The sequence below is a fragment of the Anas platyrhynchos genome, chromosome 1 (genome assembly GCF_047663525.1).
Source record: "Anas platyrhynchos isolate ZD024472 breed Pekin duck chromosome 1, IASCAAS_PekinDuck_T2T, whole genome shotgun sequence".
Lineage (NCBI taxonomy): Eukaryota > Metazoa > Chordata > Aves > Anseriformes > Anatidae > Anas > Anas platyrhynchos.
Window position 1 is genome coordinate 64,383,450 of NC_092587.1, and position 14,451 is coordinate 64,397,900.

The 14,451-nt window shown below is 46.2% G+C and overlaps 1 protein-coding gene across 3 annotated transcripts in view; it reads left to right on the forward strand.

The window, feature by feature from the left end:
• Positions 1 to 9,753, forward strand: part of WNT5B (Wnt family member 5B) — a 67,659-nt gene extending 57,906 nt beyond the window's left edge. For all 3 annotated transcript variants that reach the window (XM_072039779.1, XM_027467202.3, XM_072039776.1), the window contains exons 4-5: positions 1,110 to 1,402; positions 9,185 to 9,753. In XM_072039779.1, coding sequence (XP_071895880.1) covers positions 1,110 to 1,402; positions 9,185 to 9,643 — 752 coding nt within the window. In that variant the 3' untranslated portion in view covers positions 9,644 to 9,753. The remainder of the gene's footprint in view (positions 1 to 1,109; positions 1,403 to 9,184) is intronic.
• Positions 9,754 to 14,451: the final 4,698 nt, after the last annotated feature.

Here is a 14,451-nt window from a genome sequence, read left to right on the forward strand (position 1 = left end):
TGCCTCCCCCCTCTCCGACCGGGGCACTGTGCTGCACGCTTGGCCTCGTGCCATGTTTTTAGCTAAGCTGGTGCCCCGGGCAGGCTGGGGCTGAACCAGGAATGGAGCAGGAGACCTGCTCCAGCTGCTCGGCTTGGCCTCTGAGCAGCACTGAGATGCACTCCAAGCAGGGCAGCCTCCCGTACACGTGCAAGCGGAAAGTCTTTTCATTTATTATTGGCTACATGGGAAAGTTTTACTCCTTCCAGCACTGCGGTTCTCTAGGTGTTGGGAGAGCCTCTGCCTTGGCGTTTCAGTGTAAAAATGGTTTCCTTCAGTTTATCTTGAATCAAGTCTCAGCTGGCCGTATTTAACCAACGTGAAACCAGATGAAGGTGAGGTGCCCATAAAAAGAGCTTGTCCTGGTTGGATTGAAGCAGTTGTAGAAAGGTATCTGGTGGCGGGGAGCGCTCCCCTTGCACCGCTCCAACCTCGCCAGTTGTTCTCAACGATTTTTGGCAGGTTCAGTGGCAGCAGTTGCATTTTCAGCAAATGAATAACCCTCTTGTTGCTTGAGAGGTTCCTCCGGGTTAAAATCGGAGCATGCTGAAGGGTTGACCTGAGGCAGAAGGGGGAAGGAGGCTGAGCAGTCCCTGCCAGTGGTGGTGCTGTTTCTTTTGGGCAAGACTCGGGGCTTCCACGGCTCTTATATGGACAAACATAAAATAATAATAATCTTTGAGGAGCAGCACCTAAAAATTCACGGAGAACATGCTCTTCCCAAGGACACTTCTCCAGGCCGTATAAGGAATCTCAGCCCTTTCCCTGGTGTGTCCCAGAGTTGGTTTTGGTTTTGATCCTGGTCACACACAAACTGCCAGCGCTGGGCAGGCAATTGCCTGGGGCTGCTATTGTGGAGTAAAAACAAAAGAGGGATGTGTTATGGCAGCTCCCCCTCTACCAGAGCAGGGTGGTTCTCCTATGCTTGGCCACCCAGCTCGTTTTAATGCACTTTCTCATGGCACAGCACTTCCCACTGTCCTGAGCCTATTAGGTTGCATCCTGATGCGCGTTTTGTTTGCTAGAAGGGATTTCCCTGTTGTTAATTTCCTCCTCATGTCCTCCTGCAGGTAGCCGAGAGACTGCTTTCACCTATGCTGTCAGCGCCGCCGGGGTGGTGAACGCCATCAGCCGGGCTTGCCGTGAGGGAGAGCTCTCCAGCTGTGGCTGCAGCCGGACTGCCCGGCCCAAGGACTTGCCCCGAGACTGGCTGTGGGGCGGCTGCGGGGATAACGTGGAGTACGGGTACCGCTTCGCCAAGGAGTTTGTGGATGCCAAGGAGCGGGAGAAGAACTACGTGAGGGGCTCGGAGGAGCAGGCGCGCATGCTGATGAACTTGCAGAACAACGAGGCTGGTCGCAGGGTAAGACTGACCCTTCCCTGTTTCGGAGGGGCAGAAGCAGAGGTTGTGGGGTAGCTGGATGCCACGTTCCTTGGAGGTTTGGTGAGGGACAGGCCAGCCATGAACTCCCTTGAAACAGTGTATGGTCTCATTTCCTCTATTTCTACAAATAGCACTGACAATGCACAATATGATGTTCCAGCTCTAAAGGCTGGCTTCCATTGACAGCTAAAGCCAGTGAGTTTAGGGTCTTTTGAGATACTGGATGGCACGTGTGCAGGCATGTAAGCCCTTACTAAATAAACCAGGTGCTCTCACAGCCCACTTTCCAGGTCTAAGTTTCAGAAATGTGCTTTCCAGAGCAGGGTGGTCCTTCCACAAGGACGCGGTGATAAAGAGGACAGTCTGTTGGCATGTGGAGTTTTTTTCTACTGCCATCATTAAGATTTTGGGGTATGTAAGGCCAGAAGCAAACACTGAATCAGGCTGCCTGGCTGTCTCTTAAACTTACACCTTGCTCAGACACCTTGATATTGGCAAAATAAATAATTTGCACCGAGGCAACAGACCTTTTCTGAGAAGATGCATAGTTTTGATCTGCAGACCTCTAGAGATGGAGAATCCATCACCTCCTTTTGTAGCATGCTACTGTCATTAATAACCCTTGCTCTTTCAACACTGTACATCATTGCAATTTAAATTTATCCAGCAGCAGCTTCCAGTCAGTTCTTTTTCTGACTTGTACAGATAGATTGAAAAACCCCTTGGTAAACAGAATCTCCTCTCCATAGAAATATTTATCTACTGTGGTTTATTCACCACTCTTTGTTTTGACAAACTAAGTTGAGAACTTAAGTGTTTCTCGCTTGCAGATGTTTTCAACAGTCATCAAATTATTTTTCCATCACTTCAGTGTACCCTTTCCAGTTCCCACATCCTTTAAAATTCAGATACCAAAATCACCTGTCGAGTTCTCGTATTGGTCTCAGTGATGCCGTAAACATAGGTGAAGTCGTCCCCTTGTAATGCATTCAGTGTCTGTGCATCTGCTTTTCATGCAATTCCTCCTTCTGTGATTAATAGCATGCAAGGTGTAGCATCATTCATATGCAGTACAACTCTGTAATCCTGCTTCTTTCCAAATGTAGGACAGAAATGCCTGAATGTTTTTGCTTTCTCCACAGAATGTTTAAGAATTTTATCATTCCTCTCTAGTAGCAAGCTGTTCTAGAGTTAATTTTGTTTCTAATCCATGTTAAAAAATCCTATTAGATGTACTTAGCCTTGCTCTTTTACACATTCTTAACTAATATCCTTAGTTTCCTTAGCAATTTTATGCCATTTCTAACTTCTAATTGTTACTGAATTATCTTCCCCTTTCCCATTCATGTGTTGCTTCTCTGCATATAATTTCAGCTTCCTTTTGCCACCTAAGATGTTTGCTCTGGTTTTTGATTGTGGAATTGATGTGTCAGTTTGAGGCTCTGCACATACTCTATACTCCTTTTGCAAAATCAAACTGAGGTAAATCCTCAGGAGGTGGAACATGGTAGACTTGAAGGCTCTGGAACTCAGTGGTTTTTGGTGAGGGTATTTATGTATTTATTTTTTTATTTATTTAGGCTTGGGAGGGCAGAAGGTCAGCGTTTCCTTAGGCAGGATGACCATCCCTCCATGGAATAGTAGCCTAAATGGGATGTTCTTTGCTGCATTACGTACTTTGAACATCTTGTATGTCTGGAGTCATGAACTTGGATTACTACAAAAAAATGTCCCGTGTAAAATAGTTTGAGGGATGGCTAAACTGTAGTAACGCCTTACTCAGAAGATCACGTTAGAAGATACTTGCTCTGCAGCATGGCTGAAACATCACCATGTCTTGTTATTCTTGTTATACGAGGAAGAAACTGAGCTGTGATTTCTAACTATGGCATGGTTTTAGATAGAAGAAAGCTTTGTCCTTTTTTAGTGATGCAGCTAAATCCGGTTCTGTCCCGCCTTTACTACAGTGCAGAAAGTTGAATAAGCTGTGCTTGGGGTGCTACAGTGCACATGCTTCTCTGGGCTCTGCAGACGAGACCCTCAAGGTGATTTCTTTGTCTCCAGTTAGTGCAGGACCTGCATGAAAGCAGGGCCCAGCAAAACACAATGTTATTTCAAGGTTGGTTTTGGTAGACGCTGAGAACAGATGCCCATAGAAAATAACCTTAGATTAGACGAACAGAAGTCATTTTAGATTAAATTGAATGGAACTATAAACCAGTGTGTAATTAAGCTGGTGGATTAACAAACTCTGATAAACTAAGGGAGCTGGTTAGTAAACTCAGCTGAGGAGCTCAATGTGGAGGAGGTCTGGAACTTTTTCAAGTCAAAGATGCTAAAGCCATTACAATTGTGCATGCCAAGCAAGAGGAAAAAGCTTGTAGGAAGAATATCCAGACCTCACTGAATGAATAACTACCACAGAGAAGCTGTTAGGAATAGACTGAGAGCTTACTGAGAATGGGGGAAAAAAAAAGAACCGATAGCAAATAAATAACAAAACGCTCTGTCTTAGAGGTCAAGAAGTGTAAAGATGAAGTGAGAACAGTAAAAAGCAAGCTGAGTCAGACCTTGCAAAGGGTAGTAACAGAAATAGCAAAAGGTTTTTTTAGCTTAGTAAATTGGAAAAGATGGGAAGAGAAAAGACTGCTGTTCAGCGAGAACGGGGCTGAGTTTAAAGACAGAGTAGTTTTGGTCCCTGCAGTAAAGGAGTGCTTTACCTGGGGCTTCAAGTCAGAATGGGGCATTGCTCGTGCCCTGTGTCTGCTGCACAGCGGAGATGTCTTTTTCTGTCCTCAGCACTCCTGCCTCAGGGAGTCAGAGGAAGGCATGAGGAGGCAGCTGTTGTGTTCAGACAGGTAGCACAGGTGGAGCTGAGCAGCAAGTACTGAAGTTTGGGGCCAGCAGACCTGGGATGTGCAGAGGGCTGCTGACAGAGAGGCATTTGGGATTGGATTGAATGATTCCGGTGGGAGTCAACCGGTAGCAGCAAAGGGTTGGAAGAATGGAGGGCTCTGGAATAAGTGGGACTAAGATGTTGGGGTGGATTGAGTGGATCAAGATTTTGGGGGTAGGGAGGAATGGAGATGCTGGCATCAGGAAAGGAGATGAATATGAATTGATCTGGCCTGAGGCAGCTCCGAGGTGGCATTGCTACAGGTTCCAGGGCTGTCTGGTCAAGATCATAATTTGGCCAGTACAGGGCAGCCTTCGCTCTTGTCTCTTAGAAATATGTTGACATGGCAGTGAAGGGAAATTGAAATTATTGTCACCAAGATGGAAACAAAAATCAGGAAGCTTGAAGCCCTCAAGTCACAGGGAGTGCCCATTTTTTTGTCTGGCACTCTGAAAGGGCTGGGACCTGGCAGCATGGGCAGTGTGACCTTGGCAGCATTTACACAAGGGTGCAGGGGAAAGGATAGTTCAGAAGAAAAGGCAAAAAGGGAAACAATTTGACAAGAATTTCTCAAAGATTGATCACTTGGTCATTTAGAACATCAGTGATTTCCTGAAGGCAAACCAGATCCAATAGGTCTTGTTTAGATGATCTTCTGTGAGACAATTTATGTGTTTCCCATGTGGAAACTCGTGGTTAAGTTGGAAAAGATAAGGAAAAATACAGCAACTGTGGGATGAATGAGAAACTGGTTCAAGGGAAGATGTCAGTAAGTTGTGTGAAAAGATGCATATTGATCTTGACAGAGCTTAATTAGCAGAATTCTTCAAGGACTTGCTTGAAGGCCAACGCTTAATATTTTTGTTTCTTGGCCTTGACACAAGAGCTCGAATGGGACGATGAAATTTGCTGACAATGCAGAGGTGGAAGGTATTATGCATATAGAGGAGAATCTGAATTTTGGACAGCAACTAGTGACATCCAATAAAACAACATTAAAACCGTCATTTCAAGGTCTTGTGTGAAAAACTTTTTTAGTCATTAGGAAATAAGTAGAAAAGAGTTGGATGCAGCAGTCAGCTGCAGATGTAATGTGGCTCATAAGGTGGCAAATATCCTAGAATGTACTAGGGAAAGTCTTTTTGAAAGACACGGGGGAATGTTAATGCCATTGTATTAAGATCTTGTAAGGCCCCAAAATATTGTATGCTCTCATATTCCCAAGTAAAATGACCTCAGACTAGAAAAGGGTTGTTATGGTTGACCCAAGGGATAGGAATCTTTTCTTAAGAAAGCAGGCTGGAATAGCTTGCCATGTTTAGCCTAGCGAAGTGAAAGCTGAGAGAGGATATGACTGATGTCTATGTTAGTGGGAGAACTAATAGGGAAGGAAAAGTACTTTTTAAGCAAAAGGCCAATTTGGCACAATGGCAAATGGGCATAAAGTGAATACATTTAGGCTGGGAATTAGAAAAAGATACTTTATCATTGAAACAGTGATCAGAATAATGGTGCCTGAAAACCAAATTGCTTTTAAAAGGGCACTCAGTACTTTTAAGGAAAACATTAGTTGAAGTGGTGCCTACAATAGCAAGAGATCGTACTCAGTAACCAAGAAGGCCCCGTCTAGTCCTACATTCCAAAATGTTAAGTTTTCACTTCTGAGATTCTGGTTTTGGGAGTAGGAAGATGCATCTGTAACTCCACATTCCTGAAAACGGTGCTGCAAGAAAGGGGTGAAGGAAGGAGACACAGCAGTGAGCATTTGCTAAGTGACCACCAGCTGCCATCCCTCGTGCAGCCTTGCCCTGACTTCCCGGCCAACATTTGAGTTGATGATGTCTTCTGATTTTTGGCAGGTGCCCCCATTCAGTTTCATCTAGGTGAGATGGTTCTCCTTGAACCCTGAGGAGCTCTGATGGCAGGAGAGAAGATTGTCCCTGCTCTCGGTGCTTCTTGGAAGGAGCCGACAGGGCTGGGAAGGAAGCCGAGCCCTTGTAGCTTTCAGGCACTCCTGACCCCGTCACCCTTTCACTCCGCATCGCAGTCCTTGTGGTAGTGCTCCTGGCTTTAGTGCCCTTGTTTATTTGCCTTGGCTGTTATCTCAATATGCTCTTTCCTTCCATCTGTCTCTTTTTTTCCAGTTGGGCTCCATTACCCTCTCTTCTTTCCCCCCCGTTCCTTATCTGTCGCCCTTGTCTGGTGGGCTGTGGCGGTCAGTCCTTCCGCGCTATTTACCCAGCCAGCATATGGCAGGCCTCAGTCATCAGTCACTCAGCCCCGTGCCAGAAGAGCCTGGAAGGGGGTCTGGCTAATTGACCACATAGGAATTCCCCCCATTAATTCTCTTCCCGTTCCCATTCTAGCGAGGAAAGAATTGGAAGAGAACTTGGGCTGATGGGAAGGGGCTTTAAGCCTTTCCATTAGAGGCATTTTCAACCTGCTTAAGTGGCACGGCCATCGATCAGGCCCTGCCTTCAGAACTACACGTGGGGTCTGTTATTCTTTACCTTGACCCTCGCCCAGTCAGAAAGGAGCTCTCTGATTTCCTCCACTTTCTCCCCATCCAGGCAGCCGAGGGGGAGAGCCATTTGGAGGGTAAAGCTGCGGTTACCTCGGCGGGACGCTGATAGTGGGAGCTGTGGGGGGCTGAGCGGCGCCGTGCTTACCTGTGATAGCTGGTAGGGCTGGCGTTCCCCCGCACGGCTATTACCCACATGGGCCAGATGTTTTGAGCATCAGTTGCTTAAAGCCAAGCCAGAGTGAACTCAGTCCCATGACATTAGCAGAGGGGGATCGAGTTGCAGTGTTTTTCTAAAGGAACAAAGCCCAGGATTAGGAAGAACCATAATACTTTATAAAAACATATGCAAGGGCAAGGGAGGCATGAGTGGCCTGGGATTTGACAGAACCATAACCAAAAAGTGCTAACACAAGCTTATAACGAGCAGGCTGGCAGTGCAGCGAGGATATAGTAAGTGTCTGGGCCTCGGGAAATTCAGCTGTAGCTCTGTCTGGTGGTAGTACAGCAGGAGTCCTTAAGTGACGGCGTGGTTGGTCCTCTGCAACTACAGCACAGTCCAAGGCGAGCGCTGAACTCCCAGCCCGTAGCTGTTGCGCTGCGCTGTGAGGCATTGCCTCAGTAAATTGAGCTCCGAGGAGCAGAACTAAAGCTTCTCTGTTTTAAGGACTCAGCCCATTGACTTCCTTGGGAGCTGGGTTGGCCTCCATGTGATTTAGCCATTAAGCCCAACTGAATCTTCACTAGCTGTCAAAAGCACTAGGTGTTTGTTAGACCGGGAGCAACCGGTTGTGTCAGGAGAACTCTGACCTCTCCCTGCTGGTCCAGAACGCAGTCATACGCAGAAGGTTTTGTTTGTGGGATCGCCTTAATCACCTACTCCTTGGCAAGGGAATGCGGAGAGCTGGGAAACTTTCTTCGGTGTCAATGAGTGAGACAGAAACGGAGCCTCAGTCTTTGGCTGCTTTTTTCAGCAGAAAGCCTGCTAGAAGACGTATTGCCATCTCCTTCAAAACATCCTCATTTTTCTCACGTTCCTTGATCACCCCACCCCAGATACAGCTGGCGGTAGTTTTGCAGCCGATGCCAAATAGCGCTGTTTGGCATGCGGGATCTGGCAGAGGCGCTGCCCTGCAGACGTGCAAGAGGCAGGATGGCCATGGGAGAGCAGATGTGAGCCTCATACGCGAAGCGTGAAGAGCTCGGGAAGTCAAATGCTGTAACACTTGGTAGCTCTGACTGAACGTGCATGCCAGCTCTTCACTCTGTAAACTCTGTAAGTTCCTGTTGGTGCTGACAGGATCTCACATAGTCTGCAGCCTGGTACCTGTATCTGAAATTAATGGAAAGAACAAACCTGACCTGCGCTTCAGTTTGTTTTCGTAGGTTTTGAGCTTTGTTATTCTAAAATGTTTTCTTATTTTCTCTCTCTCCTCCCAGCTAGTGCGGGAGGAAGGACTGTTTTCCTTTACATCGCATGCTTGCTCTACTGAGGGTTTAATGCTCATTGGCCTAAATTCTTAAGACTCTGTTAATTTTGGTTTTCTGCCTTGCTGCACGAGATGCTACCTTTTACATCTAAAACTCCCATGGACCTCTGAAAACGGAGCTTAAAGTATCTCAGAGAAGACAGCAGTGAGAGGTTGTGCTTGCTTTTTGGACTGCGTGTCCTCCTGCGCAGCGCTGGTGGTTGTAGTGCAGTGGAGTATCTGGACACAAGATGGCGCAGATCTGCAGCCAGGCCTCGCTCCTGGAGCAGAGGGACTCAGGAGATGTGAAGGCATTCATCTCTCGCACATCCACTACCATCTCTGCTCCTTGCTCTTCGAAAAACAAGGACTCCTCTGGGAACCGCGGGAGCAAAGATCCCCGGCAGAGAGAGGGGATTTGTTTCTGAAGGATGCAGATGTATTTCTAGTGCGATAGCATCAGTTCCTGTTTTAGCCAACAGGAAATGAACAGGTTCCCAGGTGTTAGTATCAGCTATGAGGGGAAAAACATGAAGTGTGGTGGTCCATGAGATGCGGGGAATTCGCAGAAACACAAGTGTAGGGCTTTCCTGTTCCTGGCCGTGCCATCAAGCCAGCAATCTGCCGGAGGAAAAGGTGGGGTGGGGGAGTTCTGGTTAGAGGCAATGTGACCAGACACAGAAATACTTAGCGAACAGGATCGCAGCGGGAGGAAGAGGAGACTTTTGTCTGTTCTGAAGGGCGAAACAGGAATGGGGGGAGGGATAATCAAAGCAGTTATGAAAATGCACTGATGAATTCATGATAATGAATGCCAGCTGCCGGCATAGCACGAATGAATGCAGCGTTGCCTGACTGCGCTCCTTTCCCCGCAGGCCGTGTACAAGCTGGCGGACGTGGCCTGCAAGTGCCACGGCGTGTCAGGCTCCTGCAGCCTCAAGACCTGCTGGCTGCAGCTGGCCGACTTCCGCAAGGTGGGCGACCTGCTGAAGGAGAAGTACGACAGCGCCGCCGCCATGCGGATCAGCCGCAAGGGCAAGCTGGAGCTGGTGAACAACCGCTTCAACATGCCTACGCAGGAGGACCTGGTCTACGTCGACCCCAGCCCGGACTATTGCCTGCGCAACGAGACCACCGGCTCGCTGGGCACTCAGGGCCGCCTGTGCAACAAGACCTCGGAGGGCATGGATGGGTGCGAGCTGATGTGCTGCGGACGGGGCTACGACCAGTTCAAGAGCGTCCAGGTGGAGCGCTGCCACTGCAAGTTCCATTGGTGCTGTTACGTCAAGTGTAAAAAGTGCACAGAGATCGTTGACCAGTACGTCTGTAAATGAAAAGAGCCACCAAAGCGACAAATCTATATTATATAAATCTATATAAATATATTTTATATTTGTATAAATAAACAGATGATGATAATAATTAAAGAAGCTTATTTAAGAGACATTTTGGTTTTGAAGTTTCCCCCCTCAGGCCGGCAGGTTTGCCAGCCCTCACGTTCTGCTGGGGAGCTTGTCTCTGAGTACATCTCCCCTTGGGGGCTTCAGGTGGGGCAAAGAGGCTCTGGAGGTGCTGACAAACCGAACTCCCTCTGCACACACGTGTGCACACACACACGTACACATACCACCACCATTTCATTACAGACATAAAATCAACAGGAAGGAGAAGGGTGGGTGCTCTCTGCTGTCTAGGCATTACAGATATTTTACAGATACAATATTTTGCATTGTTACTGGATATCTGAGATTACAGGCAGGTCCGCCATAGACCTGGTAAGCTGAGTTTCAAACCCTGCTGCCCCACTAAACCCACTGGGGATTTTGGAAACAATTCTTGATCCCTCTAAAGGGCTTTGTCACATGAGAGGGAAAGTTAGCCAAGGCTCACGCTCAAGAATACAGCTTAAAATCCAGAGTCCTGTAAACCATTCCTGGATGCTGGACAGCCGGCAACGTGGTGGTGGAAGGTTTGCATGCTGCTGTGAGGAAGGACGGTGTTATCTGTGGCTGGCTGGCACACAGCCTGGGAGTCCACCTGAAGCCATCCCCTAGCTCCTTGGTGCCGCCTGGACAAAGGGGAGATCTGTCCAGCTCAGTCTACATGGCTATATACAAGAGGGAGAACATTTTTTCCTTTAATCCCATGCTGAAACTTAACTTTTCATTGTAGAGGAGAAGCTGCCAGTGCCCAGGGACATTTGTGAAGGAAATATACTTCGTTTTTTTTCAGTGGTCAGAAGTTTTGCACGTGCATGACCGCTTAAGCACTCCTGGTGCTGCTGCCGTCCTTCCTCTCTGAAGTGGATGCGGTGCTCACCTTGTTCAGCTCTGTTAAACCCTCCTCACCACCCTCCCAGATGTACAGTTTTTCTTTACCATTAAACACACCTCGATGAGATTTCTTTCCTTCTGTTGCTTGCGTATATGTGTATTTTTGTTTAATTCTTTTGGGGAGTCTTTTATTTTGCTGCTTTGTATTTCAGAGTCTGGAGGCCATGCTCTTCCCCGGTACAAACTATCCACAGTTAAGTATGTTCCCAGAACGTGGGCATATGGCCACCAATGGAAGTCTTTTCTGTGCTTTTTGCTGGTAGTATGAGAGCATAATAAAATCGTAGTAGGGCAGAAGCCACCACCAAAGCCTGCTAATCAGTGTTACCACTTTGGAATTTCAGCAGAATCCAATTCATAAAGCGGGGAACAAATGCTGTTCCTAGCACAAGACGTTTCCTGTGCCTCTCAGCATCTGCAGAGTTCATTTGCAGTCAGAGAACAATCAAGAGAAGCCAGTCCCAAAAATACAACGGTTTGCTAATGTACACCCTCTTTCTTACTGACATTCCAAGGTGTTTTTTTTTAACTGTAAATTTTAAAATGCACACAATATGCCAATAAGCAAAGAGGCAGTCATGAAGATTATTATTTTTATATTAAACCTCTGTTTCTTATAAAGCATTGCAGTTTTACAGATTCCACCATTTCAACCACCAGAGAAGAATTTATATGTACCTTTCATACTTCAAATATTTGAGGACTCCAGAAAAGCACAAGGAAGAAAAATTATGTTTAATAATTAGGAGCTGTTGTTTTTTTAAACCAATGTGTCCAGTTTTTATTTTATTTTTTTTACTCCAACAGGCAATATATTTGCTGGCATCCCAGAATGCAGTTTCTTGGAATATAAACAGTGGCTTAGATTTATTTTATTATATAAAATCCAAAGCCAGTGGTATTGTAATTCAAAGTAACGGAAATAGTTTTCCATGCATGGAAAAAATGTGAGTGCAATGGCCTGATCCAACTCCCATTAAACTTCAGTGGGAGCTGGACTGAGCCCAAGATCAGATCAAATGTGTGAGCTATTCACTCCTGGGATACTATACATTTCTAGCCCAGTAATAAAACTTGCTCTACCTTGGATACATCTAAAAAGACCTTTCCTCCCACCACCCTCACCTCATGTTCTTGTCCATCCTCATTGCATCAGTCCTTAAAGGTGTCAGCTATTTGTATATGGCACCCTTAGGCATTGTTAATGTGTCTAATAATTCAAAATGATTTCATTTGGCCTTCCCAATAAAGACCACACGTTTAAGGGAGTCCCAAATCTCCTCGCAGTTTGGCACCACAATTAATTTTGTGGGTGTAAACAACTTAGGGAGCGGAAAAGTTGGCATTGTTAAGGCTGCTATTCATCTGGGTGTCCCTGGACATGTCCTTCTTTTTCCACCTAAAATTTTGTCTGGATAGAAAAAGGATGATTTTGGCTATTTGTCCCAGAACTCTGGATCTCTTGCAGCCTGCCTGGAGCCAGTAGCTCCTACTGGACAGGGGCTATATATCAATACAGGAGAAGTGACCATCAATTCCTCCTCCCACACACACTTTTTTTTTACAAGATCTAGGTTTCAGTCGTCTCAACTTTCTGTCTGTTTTGTATCAAAAAAAAAAATTTTGATTGCACTACGCAATTAAACCTTGATTTATATGGCACCCAGACATCAGAGAACCTCCTTAGGGTGGCAGTAAGTATAAAGTAAATCAGAGCACGGCCAGTTGGGTTTGATGCAAAGCCAAAGAAAGTCAAAGAGAAGACTCTGGCAAAGCTGCTGCTTTACCATGAAAGTTAAAAAGTGGTGGGTTTGAAGCTGTGTATTGTTAGATACACAAAGCAGTAGGGGGATGTGGGGATGGGGAGCTAAGCTTGATTGTGAGCTCTGCCAATTGCCTGCTCTGTAATCTTCAACAAGTTAATTTATGTGCATTTTAGTCTCCAGCCTCCTCCTATATAAAACCGGGAGCGGAACACCTCCTTTTTCTGTAAAGCTCTTTGAGAAATACTGATGAATAAAGGTAATTGAAGGCCTACTCCATACACTCCCTAACTCTGGCAGTCAGTACGTCCCCGTGGTGCAGTGATATGGACAAAGAGGCTCAGCGGCACCCAGAGGGTCGATGTCCAGAGGTTGCTGGGGGGCTCAGTGGGACCCTCAGAGAAGTGAAAAAAATCAGAACTTATTTATTTACAGCTGTTGAATGTCCTGTAGTAAGACTAAGGCTCAGAGAACGTAGCCTGGTTTCTGAATCAAATACCTGTCTACTTAAATTGTATTTGCAGTTTCATATGGATAAGATATTCCCACAATATGCTATTTTATAGCGTGTGCTGGTTACTGACTGCCACATTCCAACCCTGAAGTCGCTGCACTTCAAGGCTGATAGAAATGACCACCCGTAAGTCATGTAAAACTAAAATATTTTGGAGTTAAAGGCACTATGCAAATACACGGTTATTGCAAGTCAGTGCACATCAGCTCCTAAACGGAGCAGAACAGGATGCAAATCTGTCATCATTTTCCAACTGGTTAGTAATATATAAGTTATAAAGTGAATGAATGAGGCCTCAGTATACTCTGCTGCAAGGTAAGCTAAGCAATAGCTGACCCCAGAACAAACGGAAACTTTCATTTGATAGTAATTACGGCAAAAAGGTAGTGGCAGGGTTGTGAGAAAATTTCAATGCACCTTTTAACACCACTGGGGTCGAGGTTGTTTGCGTTGCTTGGAAGTTCCTATTCTTTGTCTCCAAGATGTCGAACGGAGAGACCGCTGCCTTTGCAGCTCAGCAAACAGCAATGTTGAACCCAGACGTGTTGTTTAAGTGTACCTCACGTTGCCTATATGGACCCGAGTTTTATAGCCCTGGCAAAGCACAAATGAAGCAAATCTTGGTCACTCATACAATCAGACATGCACGGGTTTCTCTCTGCTCACTTGATGCTGTCTGGGGAGAAGCCTAGTAGGTTTGAATTACGCTGTGGGAGCAGTTCCTAATCACCTGTGGCTACAGAAATACAGACAGTATTTTCATCAGCTGACACATACACAGAACATCCCAAGGAGACCTTGGGAAATACCTTCCAGCAGCTAAAGGGCATTTCTCAAGTGTCTGTCACAAGGTTGTCCAGAACCAGCCACTTATATGGGCATTCATTGTTGTTTATTTAGCTTTTGTTTAACTACATTAACTACATGCAGCTTAAATAGTTTCTAGAAGGTATTCTAGGAAATAAAGTTCACCGAATGGCAGGCTCTGCAGGACCTGTCGTGTAACAGACGGGGCAGATGTGAACATCAGACTGTTCCCACCAAAGGGAAGACTTCTCATCAAAGATAGACTCCAGCTGTATCAGGACTATGGGTCCCAGAGGTGCAAGCACCTCCTTGGTCCAGACGTGTACCCTGGCCATGCCCTCCTTGCCAGGGCCGTGTGGGCACCTCTACCTCGTGCACAAAGACTGATGGATGCACAGACCACTGAGCGTGTAGCCTGTCCCAGCTCCAGCACGGATAGCTGGTGGCTTAGGGACAGGGCCATTTCGTGAGCATACCAGCTCTGAAGTGTAAATATAACCAACCTGAAAGATAAGCAAAGCAGATTTCTGTGGCCAACAGGACACATACCAGAAAGGGACAAAAGGAATTATGATCGGCCGTTGTGAATCCCAAAATAACAATAATAAAAACCCACGGTGTAATACAATGATCACAGTATGCTCCTGCCTTCCTGCCGAATTCCCCATTGTCAGTCTTCTGCAGGGCCTGAAGCTGTTACTATTCCCTCTTCTTTCTTAGCTCTG